The sequence below is a fragment of the Dermacentor silvarum genome, chromosome 11 (genome assembly GCF_013339745.2).
Source record: "Dermacentor silvarum isolate Dsil-2018 chromosome 11, BIME_Dsil_1.4, whole genome shotgun sequence".
Classification (NCBI taxonomy): domain Eukaryota; kingdom Metazoa; phylum Arthropoda; class Arachnida; order Ixodida; family Ixodidae; genus Dermacentor; species Dermacentor silvarum.
Window position 1 is genome coordinate 19,243,902 of NC_051164.1, and position 15,499 is coordinate 19,259,400.

At 44.7% G+C, this 15,499-nt stretch overlaps 1 protein-coding gene across 1 annotated transcript in view; it reads left to right on the forward strand.

Moving 5' to 3' along the window:
• The window catches only part of LOC119433735 (DNA-binding protein SMUBP-2), a 64,472-nt gene that overhangs the window by 19,374 nt on the left and 29,599 nt on the right, over window positions 1-15,499 (forward strand). The window contains exons 7-10 of the mRNA XM_037700994.2: window positions 599-799; window positions 7,438-7,662; window positions 10,530-10,627; window positions 14,557-14,739. Of these exons, the coding sequence (XP_037556922.1) occupies window positions 599-799; window positions 7,438-7,662; window positions 10,530-10,627; window positions 14,557-14,739 (707 nt within the window). The remainder of the gene's footprint in view (window positions 1-598; window positions 800-7,437; window positions 7,663-10,529; window positions 10,628-14,556; window positions 14,740-15,499) is intronic.

The following is a 15,499-nucleotide window of genomic DNA, read 5'->3' on the forward strand; positions in this document are numbered from 1 at the left end:
TATACTTAGCAGTGACGAGATTTCATCAGATATACAACTTTTTTAAACATTCTGTGAGTTTCAGTCTAAACAAGCAGTGCCGTGTGCTTTTCTGCGTCGCTTACTGAAAACATATGAAGGAGATTGCACTGTATTATATGTCTGCTGCAGAAGCTTTTTCGGTAAGAGGTCCTTCAGTGTAAAAGAAAGGGGATTACTTTGGAGAATCTTAGTTTGCTCACGTGTCAGGGATATCAGATAGTTTTTAAAGAATCTTGCTAAGGTTGACGACTGGGTGTGTTGGTCTAGCATGTGTGTCTTGCATGTGTGTCTTGTCAAAATGCTGTGCAATTCAATATCCAGTATGCTTTTCAAAAATACTTTACTAATCTAAAATGATTTAGTGTTCCTCCTTAGGGAGGAACACTAAATTCAATAACACCACTCTTACTGCAACAACAGGTGCCTAGTAGGCTCTTTAAGGTTTTGGAATGGGAAGCCCAGGGGACAAAAGCGTAAGGGCTGCCTTAGGCTGGAGTCCTTGGGTGATGCTGCAAAATTGACGTGTACAGTGTTAGGTGGATGAACTGGAGATGTGCCGTAAAAATTGGCCTTCCAGGTTTTAGTCTGTGCTCCGTCGAATGTTGCCGTCGACAACTTGGTGGAAAGGCTGTCGGCCACCTCACTGAAGGTTGTGCGCCTCGGCCACCCGGCGCGCCTGCTGCCCGGCATCGCTCGGCACTCCCTCGATGCCATCTTGGCCAGGTCGGACGACTTCGGCATCATCGGCGACATCCGCAAGGAGATAGATGACCTAATGGTACGACTTCAGTGCAGCCAAGAGCTTGCATTTACACTTCTGCTTGCAATCATGAAAATGGTGCACTTTTGCCTAGTGTGAAAACTGTGAAAGCTTTTTTTTAATACTGTCACGTTTCTCTACTGAGCAGTATTACTTTCACAAAGTCAGTTGCTTGGCGTGTAATGTCAGTCCCATAGTAACATGTATGTGAAGGCTTTCCTGTGGCCTTATTTTGTCAAAAGTTCTTTCTGTTTCATTCTTTGAATACTCTGTTAATTGCTTCTGTCCTAACAGTGCCTCTGCGACTGCTGCTTGTTTGTTTCATTGATACACATATAACTTCTGGCTAGAAATCCAAACTAAACAGAAATTAATGGAATGTGGAGGCTTGAAGTTATCACCTGGTTGAACAATGAATGTAGCTGAAGCCAGCGTTTCGACATCGGGACTCGCTTTCATCAATTGCCACGACAGAAACCAGCCCCCTTGTCAAAACGTTGGTTCCATTAACATCTCTTGCTCAACCAATTCAATCGTTTCATAGCATGGAACAATAATGCATGCTCCTGTCCAGTGCTTCTTGCTTGTATTTTGCTTCGCCTACAGTGGTGACTCTGTGTTTACGCTGTTGCATACCATCAGGTCGTGGCTGGCATTCTCGGCTATGATGGCCCTCATTTTGATGGGCATAGTGATGCCAAATCAAAATTAAGCGCTGACTACAGCAGTGCCAAGTTGCGGCTTTAGCGTGTCAAAGGCCATCAGTTGTGATTGTGTTCTTCCTGCTTTTGCAATCACAGAGTGTTCAACGTATTGTAATGTGCACCAGAAAAATCTCTAATCCTTTCCTTCTTTTTCCCTGGGGCAAGGAGGCTAGATGTTTTAACATGCAAATGAAGTAGGGAAATAGACTAGGACGTAAGAAGCATTGAATTGTAACTTTTAGTTTGGAATGCACTTGTGTTTCTTCTGTGCCTCTTTAGTGATAGTTGTGCAAGACTTGAAGGTTCAATAAAGAGAGAAATGATTTTACCTGTATCAGTAAATAATCCTTCTACAATTCCAAACACACCACTCTTACTGCAACAACAGATGCTTATTAGGCCAAAAGAGGTGTAACAAGAAAAGACAGGTGGCTGACGCTGCCTTGAAGTTCCTGCCCAGCTTGTCTTGACGTCATGCATTTTTACGCTGCCTGCTAATGCCCATTTAATTGTTTATCAGTAAAAATGAACTATGTTGAGTTCTATAGAGGCAAAAGACTGAACATGGCAAGTTTTGGGAACTTTTACTGCGCAAACGAGGCCAAAATACGGAAAAAATGCTTTGAAATCGGTGACGTCAGACTGATGTACCAGCATTGAGGTTTCGGTGCGAAATCAAAAAAAAGGAACTATGACCTTCATTTTCTCTTCTAATAATTAAGTTATCATGAAATTGACTATAATTGAGTTTTCAAAGAATACATTGGGACAGTCTCTAAACTGGTCTAGCATTTCTATTTTGTGTCTCTATAAATAGGAATACTGAGCTACACTAGATTGTACTGCACTCCTGGAACTGTAGTAAGGCCTGTCCTACTGTGAGTGCAGGCTTGGCAGGGCAGAAAGGGCGCAAAAACAAAATGACTGGTGCTGACACCACCCTGAAATTTCTGCACTAGCACCCCCCATGATGCCATAGGTATATTGGCTGCGTCTGCTCGCTGCTGGTTAATGGTTTATCAAAAGAAAAATGAGCAAGATGCATAACAAAGTAAGCATAAGCCAAATTAAACTTGTTCTTTTCTTACTCTTTGGTCTTTGTGCAAGAAAGCCCAGCTATGCAAAAAATTCATTGTAACGAAGTGTGAAGGAGGCGGAGTGTGTAGAGAAATAATGACAAGGATGCAGTGCATTCATTCATTCATTTCAACTTGCCCAAGGTGTGCCAATTCTATATACAAAAAATACTTTACAATTTGTGATATCATATTGATGTTAGAGACATGAGCAAATAGGGAGAGCCAGTATTCTAGTTGACATTAAGAGAAGAAAATTGAGCTGGGCAGGCCATGTAATGCGTAGGGTAGATCACCGATGGACCATTAGAGTTACAGAATCGGTGCCAAGAGAAGTGAAGCGCAGTCGAGGACGGCAAAAAACTAGGTGGGGTGATGGAATTAGGAAATTTGCAAGTGGAAATTGGAATCAGCTAGCGCAAGGCAGGGCAATTCGAGATCACAGGGGGAGGCCCAGTGGACATAAAAATAGGCTGATGATGATGATTGATGTTAGAGGCTCTGCATTTTGGACACAAAGCAAGTAGGGGAGAGTCGGCCTTCATATTTTCGGCTAATAATAAGCCGTGCTTCTCTAGAAGTGAAGTTTTGAAAGAACAGTCTACCACGCTATGTTCATTTAGTGTGAGTCTACATTGTAATAATGCTGCAACAGGGGCTAATTGGTGAAACACCATGGTTAGACATGTTACTTTGTAGCGTAGCAAAGGACAGGTTAACAACAAAGTCTTGCACTGATTGATTTTTTACTGGAGCTTGCGCCTTACAGAAATTCAAAGAAAGAGGAAAACTTGAGACCTGCAACACCCAGCAAAAAGATGGTGACAGATTATTTAGGTGGAAGTTTAGATCCATTTAGATTATTTAGTTTGATGAACCTTTTTACAAACATTTTCACAGAATAAACAAATAACTACTCCAAAAGAACTTTTGGGGCAGGTTGGGCTTGCGGTGCATTCTTGTTTTGATGGGTGGTTTATAATGGGAAGGTCTTGAATGACTAATCTACCAGGCTATGTTTATTGTCTCTCATCTGTCCTTTTTCACGTTCTAAACCCCACACTAAAACAAGAATGTACAGCAAATTACTACTCCCATGCCAGTAGCCATATCCTAAAGCAGATTCCTAATTTAGTAAGAGTTATCAATGTGGCAAGTAATTTGCAGGTTTCTTAAAACTTCATTAATTCGAAGCTTCAACCGTGCTCATTGTGTGCCATCCTTTAACATTGCGTTGCTCTGCAGTAGTAATGCTGTAACGAGACTGTCATTGTGTTCCCTGATAGCAGCACAGCTGGAGTGCATTTCAGGAACCTCCCGTCATGAGATGTTTACGACCAGGAAACACCTGTGCATGCAGAAAAGATATTAAAACGATGGTTTTGGCCACAGAGAGATCCTACGCTTAATTGTCTGTTGCACTAACAACGCTAGATGATGCCAGCTTGTTCAGGTACCATTGTTAGCCAAATTTATGTCTGCTGCAGTATGAAGGCTCCGGCCAGCGACCTCTCTCTCTTCTGCCAGCTTCCCACGCCTGTCAATTCATTACCAGCCTCATTATGCAAGCTGAATATTTGCCGTCCTCGACTGCGTATCCCTTCCCTTGGCACTGATTCTGTTATACTCGTCTCGATGCACTATGTGACCTGCCCACTTCGACTTATTAATTTCATCATAGGTGCATTGGAAATGGTCGAGTGTAAAACTTCCCATTTCATTTTTTCCTAAATACAGAACCACTGATTCACCAACAGCTATTACGAAAACATATGTAATTCAGAATTTACAAAGGTGGCGCGTAATTCAGCGACTCAAGTTTCTCTGATCACTAATAATAATGAGCTGCCACTTATTTAAAGCTGTTAAAAATGCGAATCGTGAGGCACCGCCATGCACACTCTGTTACCCCCATACGCCACAATAACTGATGTATCTAGGTATTCTTTCTTCGTCGGACAATAACAGAATGCAACAATCTTTCCCTTAAATTTTGTGGGGATGCGCGACTCTCACGCGTCTCCTCTAACCCGGCTTCACCGCGTAGCTAAGTGCCGACGGCGGTCGTGGTGGTTGCGGCGCATTGCGAGAGATGGCGCGAGGGTCGCGATGCTAACGCCACCGAACGGCGGGGTGACTTGGGAGAAAAAGGTCAACGGCGCTGCCTCTTTGGCTTGGGATCGGCGGCCAACACGCACGGACGCTTCGCGCGTGCGCCGGCCCGCTTCGCGCGACCGTCGCGCCAGGCTAAGAGCAGGACACCGGTATGGACGAACACGGATCGTTCGAGCGCGCCGCCGTTCGCGTGACTGTACACGTGAACGACTAGGCGATGGTGTCATAGCATGGGGTGAACGTATTCGCTCGCTATCGGGTCACGGTGAGTCGGACTTCCTTGACTTGTCGCGCGCCCGTGTGAATGTTCTATTGGTTGTAATTCGGCTAGTGTGCATTAGTGTATGAAAGGTGCAATAAATGCCCTTTTGATTGTTTGCACTACTGTGTTGTAGTTCCTTTGTCCCAAGAGCATGTGTGAGACCCCACAATTTTTAACTAGCGTTGAATTCATAGAGCTTATTCAGTCATGATAGTTTCATTGCATTATATATGTGTGGTGTTGAGGTTTGATTTGCCATTTGTTAAATGTGCCTAAATTGTTTTACACTGCACCTATTTTTCTTCCGCCCTCTTCCCTGGGCCAATGAGGCCTCAACTTTCAATTATTATTTAGTTCATTAATTCTTAACTACGTAGACAATTTGCTAAACCCATTTGCTCTGTAAATCATACCATTGTCATTCTGTTTCCTAGAGTCTTGCTGTCTCGAATTCTCCTGCTTGTGCATGCCTTTGTTGTTGAGTTATTTTCCATGCACACCCTGTCAGCATTGGTCACTGGCTGTTCAAATTACATCGGACATAGGAATTACGAAGACGTAAAAAAGCAAACTGGAAACTACTCCTCTATCAATTGATCAAGATAGCACTTGGTCTCCCCAACTATTGCCCTAATAGCAGAATCACGGGATTGGCAGAGTTGGGCATTCTCGACGACATCAGCCAACACACAAATGAAACGCAACATACACAGCTTCAAAGCACGCCTCAAGGCTTGTCGGTGTACTTGGTCATCAGGCACACAGGAATTCACAATCACACCTTGGGCTACGTTAGACAACATGCGGGTTGGTTCCACAAAACATGAATTCAGAGACACACGCAGGACGTTGACCATACAAAGCACTCAAGACAGCGCTAAACAGTGCTTGGCAGGCGCAGAAATGGCAGGCATGGTCTGCAGTATGAATTTAAAGCTGTGTTCCACGACTAGCCTAGGCTTATGGTCGTCATCATTGTATTCCATTGCAACAATTGGTTTATTGCAAATTTTTGACAGTGCAAGTGGAGCATGAGGACAGAGGCACAGAAGAAGTTAACATGGAGGCTGGCTCTCAACTGAATTTAAATCAGGGGAAAAGAAAAAAAGAAAATGCGTGTAGATGAAGCCAAAGACTGCAAGAAACAAACAGAATTGCATGTGCGCAACACAAATGTCCTGCTGCCAATTTTGAGTGAGTAGCATAAAAGGGTCACTGTTGAGGTGAGTAATTAAATATTCCAATTTGAAAAACCTCAGACAGTTGGCTGATACATATGTTATTCTTAATTTTTCTTTGTGTGTGTATGTGCCTATGCCTCAGCTATTTCTTAGTTCAGCTGGCTTGTGTGTTTAAAAGCAATAGATTTGGCTAGAGGCATGCACTGACAACTGCATCACATCTACGGCATGAGCCCTGCCTCCTTTTTTTTTTTCTCATTTGCTATAGGGCGCACGTCAGATGTGATATTGCACATTCTGCAGTGAATGATTTATCAAAAGTCGCGTGTTGTAATCACTCTGTTATTGTGCACGGAAAGAAAGATTATTGGAAAGCGATAGTTCGGGCATTGTAAGTTGTTACTGTGATTGCTGCAGCTGCCACATGCAAGCGCAGTGCAGTAGTTTTTACTTTTGGGGGGGGGGGTAATAACCCCTCCAATCTCTGCTCTCTATCATGTCAATGACATGTCAGTGACACCTGGTGTGGCATTGCAGGATGACTTTAGTACCAAAGTAAAATATCTTATAAGTGTGTCCCAACTTTTAAACTTTTGCTGTGGTGGTGTGGCAGCTTTGGCATTGCGCTGCTAAGCCCGAGGACGCAGGATCAAATCCTGGTCGTGGCAACCGCATTTCGCCTGACCGCATTTCGATGGGGGCTAAATGCAAAAACGCCCGTCTACCGTGCATTGGGTGCACGTCAAAGAGCCCCCAGGTGGTCAAAATTAATCCAGAGTCCTCACTACAGTGTGACTCATAATTGTATCGTGGTTTTGGCACGTAAAACCCCAGAATTGAATTTTTTAACTTTCGTACTTCCTGTCACCTTCACATCAAACTTTCGTGTCAATCCTTTTACACACAAAAAATGCATGGTGTGCTTTCTAAAGCTACGCAAATATGTTCCTTTAAGCTTGGGTCTAGGAACGCCTTTAAAACATTTGTAATTCAACTGACATTGTGGTTGGCACCTAATGTAAGCGAAGAAAAAAAGTGCGAGGAACGTCTGCTAAGCGGCCATCCTCAGTCTAGTCAGTCTCATTGCAGTAGACTAAAGAAGAGTGCGGATTTGCTACCTGCAAAGTCTGTTTACTCTCATCAGATGTTTAGGCCAGAAGAAGTGCACTGGTTGCATTGAAAACTTAACAAAGTTCTCCAAAACTTTTCTGCTTATCAGAGAATTTAGCTCAACAGAGTTTGTCTTATCGTGCGCGTGCTGTAGTCTCAATTTATTTGTTTCCTAAGAGATCCTTTCCTACTTGTGACCTTTCTTCAGTCCTCGTCTGCCAAGAGCAAGGCCAAGGACAAGGGCTATCAGACACGCGGCAAGATAGCTGAACTGCGCAAAGAGCTCAAGGACCGTGAGCGCAGGGCCATTGGCCGAATCCTCGCCAACGCCGATGTTGTGCTGTCAACGCTGACCACGGCCTCAGATGATGGGCCACTGAGAAACCTGCCCGATGGCCACTTCCAAGTGGCCGTCATTGATGAATGCTCGCAGGTGGGGGGCTAATTACATACTGTAAAATACTGAGCATGTGCCCATGTTAATAGTGTTATGTGGAACCTTGGCTATATGTCCCATTGTCATTGACATTCCCATTGCCAATGTTCATAATACAGGTTTGTTTTGCCATCTTTGTTGAATTGGTCCTCTTCTTGGGCCTATCAAGGCCTGCAGTATTCTGTAAATGAATGAATGAATGAACGAACAAATAAATAAATAAATAAATAAATTTCACAGTAATGGTCAGCCACCTAGTTTTGAAGCAAATTAAAAAATCAGTGAGGAACATATCAGTGCCCACTTTCATATTCTAGGCAAGCTGAAAAAAACCTTTAGGGAGGAAGAATAAATGTGCGTACTAGTGTAAATGTACTTCCTAAATTTTATTAATCAACATTGACAACTATTTGCTGAGGGCAAGAAACTGCTGCCATTTTTGTTTCTGCAGTTGGACTGAGCAAGGGTCCATCCCCAATCACATGCTCCTTCTCAGTTTTCCCACCTGAATGAAACTGGCAGCTACCTCCTATTTTTTCATGTTTATCTCGAAATATTCAGTAGGTGCTTACTCGGCATTTTACGGTAATTTCTTTTTGCTCATAAGGATGTGCTCACTGTATAGAAATGTGAAAAATGTTGTTGCAAAGCCGCACTTCATACTGCAGTTTCATTGAGAAAATTTGTTAGTTGCATCGCAAGCTGTTTAGGGAGAACAGGTTGAGCATGTGGTCACCTTGCTCTCGAGAGCTGTTGAGTGGTACAGTTGCAACAGGCAGCTTCAGCTGGTCAGTGGATTCGCGCTTCTTTTGAGCAAACATTGCACGGAATGCAGCCATAAGATGACTGAAATTATGTGCACCACTTCATCGTTCTTTGGCAGCTTCCATATGCTGTAAACTTTGTTGATTGTTTTGACTGACTACTGCTCACATTGCAGTAGCTTTTTGGGTACTATTTGTGTAGCTTTCTTATTCAACAGCAGAGAACAGTGAAGAAATCCCAGGAACGGAGATGCAGTTAACTAGCACTGAAAGAATGCAGCATCAAAACAACAAGCACAGAGGAAACGACAATGGTGCTGTGTCCTATGTGTTTCTTGTTTCCATGCTGCGTCTTATCAGCTCTTACAAAGCCCAAGGTGTCATATTTTATTCACTGAATTTTATAAACATTCTGATTTAAGCTCTGGGGAGATAACACAGCCCATAGTAACACTAGCCAGTAATATTATGTGGGTCCAACTGTACTTTTTCCTGTCTAATTAGAATTTCAACGTTTGTCCTCTCAGCTTTTTTCGTGCAATCCAGTTATAACAACTATCAGTTATAACAGCGTAGTTTTCTTGGCACTTGAATACTGTTATAAGTGGGTTTGACTTACGTATGTGTCAGTTTTATTCATGTATTGCTGTGACAGTTTACTTTTTTGTATAATTGCAGTCAGCCACGAAACTTTACAGGATACAGGTTCCTCAGCAAATAGGCATTTATGATCAGTTAAGGCATGGCGTTTCCAATTTAATGGATCACTGAATAGATCACAACGGCTATTACATACTGAAACTTCGATTTTAAGGATATGTGCCCAGACTTCATGGGAATTCAGCTTTTTTCAGAAATCGCATGTCCCATAAGTGTCCTGTAATCTTTTGTGAACAACCACGTTGTTTCATTATGTCTTGTTTAGTGGGGGATAGAACACTGGACTTTTGTTAAAAAAGGGACAAGGCACGGATGGACGACGCGGACACAGCGCTAACTGGAATTAAATGGGGTTTAACTGGTTTTATTGAACCCTGGTGTACGCAAGGATAGGTGTGGTTACATGGCGATAGCAATCTAGATTATTGTAGAGAGAGGAGAGCCGAGGAGCTGGAGAACCAGACACCAGTTGCTGTTTCGTTTGCTCTAAGTTGACAGAGGAGGAAGAAGGGATTGCATAGATGGAGGACTCGGAAGGAGCACTCAGTCCGCAAATAACATCACATGGGATGGTCGCACCATCTATCAATCCTTTTTGTAACATATACATCTTTTGCACTGCTGCTGTAGCCCATCATGGGGCTGCAGTACGCATTAAAAAAAATCGTAAGATAAAAACCAGTGGCCGTTTAGATGGAACAGAATGGGTGCCTAGGGGAGGGCAGTCAATTGAGGGTGTGATGAGATTGGTACATTTGCAGGCCTAAGTTTGAGTTGGCTTGTGCAAGACAGGAGTATCGTGTTTACTCACTTCTTTTGTGCCCTTGATCGTAATGCGCAGCCTATTTTCACGGCCAGAAGTGAAAAATGTAGTTCTCTGCATTGTAACATGCACCATGATTTTCATATATTTCAGAAAATTTAAGTGGAATGCTCTTGATTCTTCACTGAAGCTTTTCACAGTGACAAAAAAACGGCAATTTGTTCTCACTTTGAAAAATTTGTTGCATACGAGCTACAGGGAACTTATCACATATGGTCTCCATCAGAGGCCTCCTTATCACTGCCTATGGCCCAGAGCATTTAATCCTTAGGGCCTTCTGCTGCACTTGAGATATCATATTTCTTAGACACCTTGCAGACCATGGCAGTCCAACAAACTTGCTGAGCCGGCACAAAGGTATTGAAGCTACCACAGCTGTTCGCATCGATTTGGTTGGATTGGGTTATAGAGATATTTAATTCCAGTGACAGTAGCTTACCACTATATTAGTTTTGGTTTAGTATTCAAATCTAACGTGTGTCATATTATGTTATATTATAGTACATTATCCAGAAAAAAAAGTGCCTTTTAGAATTGAGTACACACGGTAAGTGGAGATCATTATGAGAAGCCTTCGTCTTGCAGCCGAGTGAAACAGGCCGATTTCTTATGTGCAGTCCCTGGAAGTTGCTTGCTGGATGGCGCTTCTTCGAGCACCCAAGTGCATTCTTGCCGGGGACCATCACCAGCTGCCCCCGACCATCGTCTCTGAAGCGTAAGGGCCTGCACTTGTGTAGCTTTCTTCTTTTTTCAATCTTTTTTAAAGTCACATCAAGAGAGAGAAAAGTTTAATGGTAAGAAAGGCAGAGAGGTGAGCTTGAGGTACAGTCGTGGTCAAATGTATATGGGCCACGTTGCCTGCAGCCGCAAAGCTGACTACAGGCTATTTAAGAGAACTCTCATTTTTACTATTCAGAAGTCGGGACTGTCAGGAGCGCCTCAAGAACCGAACCACTCAGCTGAACAGTTGGAAATGGTTCAGAGGTCTGAAACCACTAAAAATGATGTCAGCAGGAATAAGAGGATGCAGGACAAGCGCTGTCTAACAACTGAAGTTTATTAGAAGCAAAACACAAAAGAGGAAACATGCCCAGCGTGTGCATGCCATTGTGTGACATCATGGAATACATCAGAAGATGCAACTCACAGTTTAACAATGGAATACTAGATGGTACAGATACACAATTATTATTTTGTCTTTGAATATGGAAAGTCTCTTCTAGCTCACATATTTCTTTATCTTTGTGCTTCGTGATGACTTTAGTGGGATTAAAGAAAGGCTTGCAACTTCATGCATTACAATATGCTGAGAGATGTGAGGTAGGCATTCCCTTTAATGTATTTTTGTGATGACATAAATGCTCATTTAACTCCTTATGCATGAATTTTTATATGCCTGCTAAAAGAATTAGACAAGCCTTTGTTTAGGCCAAACCTAAACTAACCTCACTTTTTATTAAAATTCTTGGTTGTAAATTGTCTTGAGCAAGAAATATTAATATTTGAACTGATGTATTTTTGAGATTATATATTTTTGAATATATTATTAACTTAATATTTGAGATATTAATTCTTGAAATTTGCAGAGGAATGCATTGGCGTTTGAGTTACTTTCTTAACGAAACATCGTTTTATGCATTGAAGCACAGAAGTAACTGGAATGCCAATGCATTTCTCTGCAAAGTTCGGGAATTAATACAGTTAAGCCTGAATATAACGAAATTGACAAATTCCCGAAAAGCTTTGTTATAAAGAGGATTTCGTTATATGCAGGTCCGGCACGAAAATTCGAAAAATAAACATTTACCGTATTTACTCGATTCTAACGCGCCCTCAATTGTAACGCGCACCCGTTTCCGTTTTCGTCGAATCACTCATCCTCGGAATGTCACACCAGGTACCGGATGCGTGGATGCGTGTCGTTTCGCACAAGCGCGAGGCATCGGAAACGAAGAGCGAGCGTCACGATGGTGTCGTAGCGTTGTATAGTGTTACAGTAGAACCTCGCTGTTACATTCCCGGTGGCTGCGTTTTCCCGGCTGTTACGTTGTTTTCGACCGGTCCCGGCACAGCTCCCTTAGAACTCAATGCATTGGTAACCCCGCTGTTGCGTCGCAACTGTGGGACCGTTCCCGCATCATACGTTGCGAACTGCAACCCCGCGCTGGCCCGAGCGGCCATTTTGACTTTTCATGTCGCTTGGCTTGGTGGCTTGACGATGGCATTGGCCGCCCAAAGTGCCGGGGGCGACAACTATGACGTATTTTCGGTTTCCGCCTGCAAAAGTATGGCCCTTGAGATCCGTATTTGCTATATAAAGATGGTGTCCATGACGCGTTGTGGCCCTAAAATTGGTTTTGGCTCATAGATGGCACACGATTGGTCAATTTGAACCGTGATAATTAAATTGACCAATCGTGTGTGGCTCGATGGAACGGACCGCCTCTGTTCCATTTTGGAACGCGTACAAGATCGCACCCAAGATCTCCCGCGCTCTCCGAATGGGCGAGCAACACCGCGAGCGCTCGTTGTTTCATGCGAGAGACGACGATCGTCGATTCAAAACCCGGCGCGGACCGGCGGCGTTCCGGTTGTGATGGCTCCGTGACGTCACCCTCGTCGCTCTTGATTGGTTCTTCATCTCGCGGCACGCGGCATTTGCCGCAGAACCCATTTCACGCGGCACGCCGCAAGACCCCCGATTCCTGCCGCTATTGCCGCGCGCGGCATGACGCGTTGCCGCGCGTTTCTGCCGCGCGTTTTTGCTGCGTGTTTTTGCCGCTAGCGTGGCCGTATCCTAAAGTCCAAGGGCGATAATGCAGTTGCCGCGCGCCGTATGCTGTATGTGCGAGTGAAAACGTGCGAGGGGAGCCGACGACCGCGTCTAAATCTCGCGCGCGCAAGGAAAGCAGGAAGCGCGCCTTCTTCCGTTGCGCTCGAGGCACCGGCGAGGGAGCGAGGGGAGAGGGATAGAGGGGCGGCGCTCGGTCGCGCAGGCCGTATCTTGAAAGCGATCTGCATTGGGGCAGAGTCTAGCAGTGTAGGTGCATCGGCGGTTGGTAGCTTTCTGCATGCTGTGTGTTATCGGCGCACAGTTTGCGTTGAAGCGATAGACAACAGCACGAAGGTCACTTCGCTCGCTTCTCCAGCGGCGCTTCCACACGCCGCCAGCGTTTGACAGCGCGTGTCTGCGCTCATCGAGTCTGATGTGCCACAGCGTGTACCAGCGCGTCGGCAACATCAGCTGGAAAAGGAGAGTGCTGGCTTGGCGGGCTAGGCCATCTGCAGCAAGCGGCAGGATCAGATTTGAATGAAGGGAGGGGGAAAGGTCACGCCCGCGGCGGCAAGATCGTCGGGTCGAGGGATGCAGGGCCGCCTCGCACACGCACGCACGCACACGTGCGCTCGCTTCGCATTCCATCGCGGCAGAGAAGGTGCTTCCAGTTGCTGCTCGCGCAAAAATGACAAAATTGGGTCGAACTCTAGGTGGTTGGAGGGGAAAATTCGTTATATCGAGGGGGTCTCCCGCTGCCTCTTCGTTATGTAGAGGTCTCAAATACATGTGCTTTTATGGAGTAACGGCGGGGAATCGAAAAACTTCGTTATATCCAGGAATTCGTTATATGGAGGTTCGTTATAAGCAGGTTTAACTGTATCTCAAAACTGGTGTCATGCTGAGAATTCGTTCCAAGTGGATCCAATCGTCTTGCGAAACTCCACGGCTAGAATTTGTAAATTGCAATACGGGCCATTAGGTAATTCGTTAAAAACTGAATTAGTGCAATTTTCTTGATTAGTCAATTATGCATTTCAATTTTTTGTGCAAGTAACGTCCCCCTCTTCGAGTAGACCAGCTCATGAACTAGAATTGTGCTGTCTGCCACAGCCAACCTTTGAAAATTTTTGAAAGTGTTCGCTGAAATACCCGGTATGATACAGTAATTATTGTTTGGTCCACAGAACCACCCAAATGTATTTCTCAATCAATATATCACAGTAGGCTAATAAAGAGTAAATAAACACCCTCATATTTTTTCTGTGCTGATTTCAATAAATTGTGGAAATAATCAGTTTGTATATGAACTTTTTGCATGTTGTGTGATAAGCTGCCACCATACACTTTGAAGACGTCTTCTTAGCTCACTTCACACAGGTTTGGCGTATCTGAGATCTGGGTATCTTGTCACCACTTGCAGAAAAAAAAAACGGCCAGTTAGGTGACTTGTAGATGTCGTGTGAACATGAGAATGGTATAAACAGACAATCACTTTTGGTGGCACAGTATGGCGCCTGTTCTCAATCATGGCTGGAAGTGTGCCAGCCCATGCAGCATCCCCCTTCTCAAGCACCATGAACAAGTCCACCTTGGTAGGACTGAGACATCAACTTCTTTGTTTTCTATGCACACCACAGGTCACCACCGAGTCACAGAGTATGCATGCACTAAAGCATGGTACGCAAATTGTCATCCCTTGGTCTTGGACCTCGTTTTAGACACTTTTTCAATGAAGAACCAGTATCAACTCACTCAGTTTGCCCCAATTATCATCTGTGTTGTTGATGTGGCAATGTTCACTGGTGCTCAGCTTGTTAATAACGAATGGTTGTGCGGCATTGGCCTCATCGTTGATGATGTGCATGCAGTGCAGCCAAGGGTGGCCTGGAGGTGACGCTGATGGAGAGGGCACTGCGTCTACACGGCGAGGCCATTGTCCGCATGCTGGTGATGCAATATCGCATGCACGAGCTCATAATGCGCTGGTCGTCTGACCGCCTCTATGCTAGCAAGCTGGTGGCACATGCCTCCGTCGCTGCGCACCTGCTCAGGTGAGTCCTTATTATTTATTAATGCGAGGCATTCTTTGCGAACTTCGGGCACTTTGAGTGTGTCCGTCTATCTATCTAGCCTCCTACATCGGCGCGGTGCTTTCCAACTTGAGCTGCTGGGCATACACTCATGTTTGAGCTGCCGGTGTGGTTGCAGCATCGTCGTCATTCGAGCTCCGCCATCCGACTCTCACCTCTGATTCTTGCGCATAACCTGCGCTGAGCTACCTAGCTCATGTAAGATGATCCAGGCATGTCGGCTGCAGAACATCTGGTGGTGGTTGCGCCACTGTACGAACAGTGATTCAAGAGCAAGTTCGCCACCTCGAGCACGCCAGCCGGCTCCTGACGCTCACAAAGAAGCTCTTTGGGAGACTGCAGCTTCGTTGAGAAATGTGTCAACTCGGGCATTGCATTCCTCAGAGGTTTACTTGAGCAGCTTGAGGATGGCGTACTACTTGGGTACTACTGGGTGCAGAGCAAGGGGAACGTGTTTGCAGTGATCAAGCAGCTAGGCAAGGCCACATTCTTTCTGACCCTCAGCATGTCTGAACTCTACAATGAGTGCCTGAACGTCATCGAGAGAGTCAAAGAGCTGGCCAAGGCTGCAGGGTCGATGCCATAGCCAGCTACCTGCAAAATGCTTTGCATAATTAATTACCACAGTATGTGGGGTCTGCATAATTTTTTATTATTATTTATGCTATGTTGCAGTAAAGGGAGGAGGGGGGTTACAAATTGTGAGACGGTCATGTCAGTA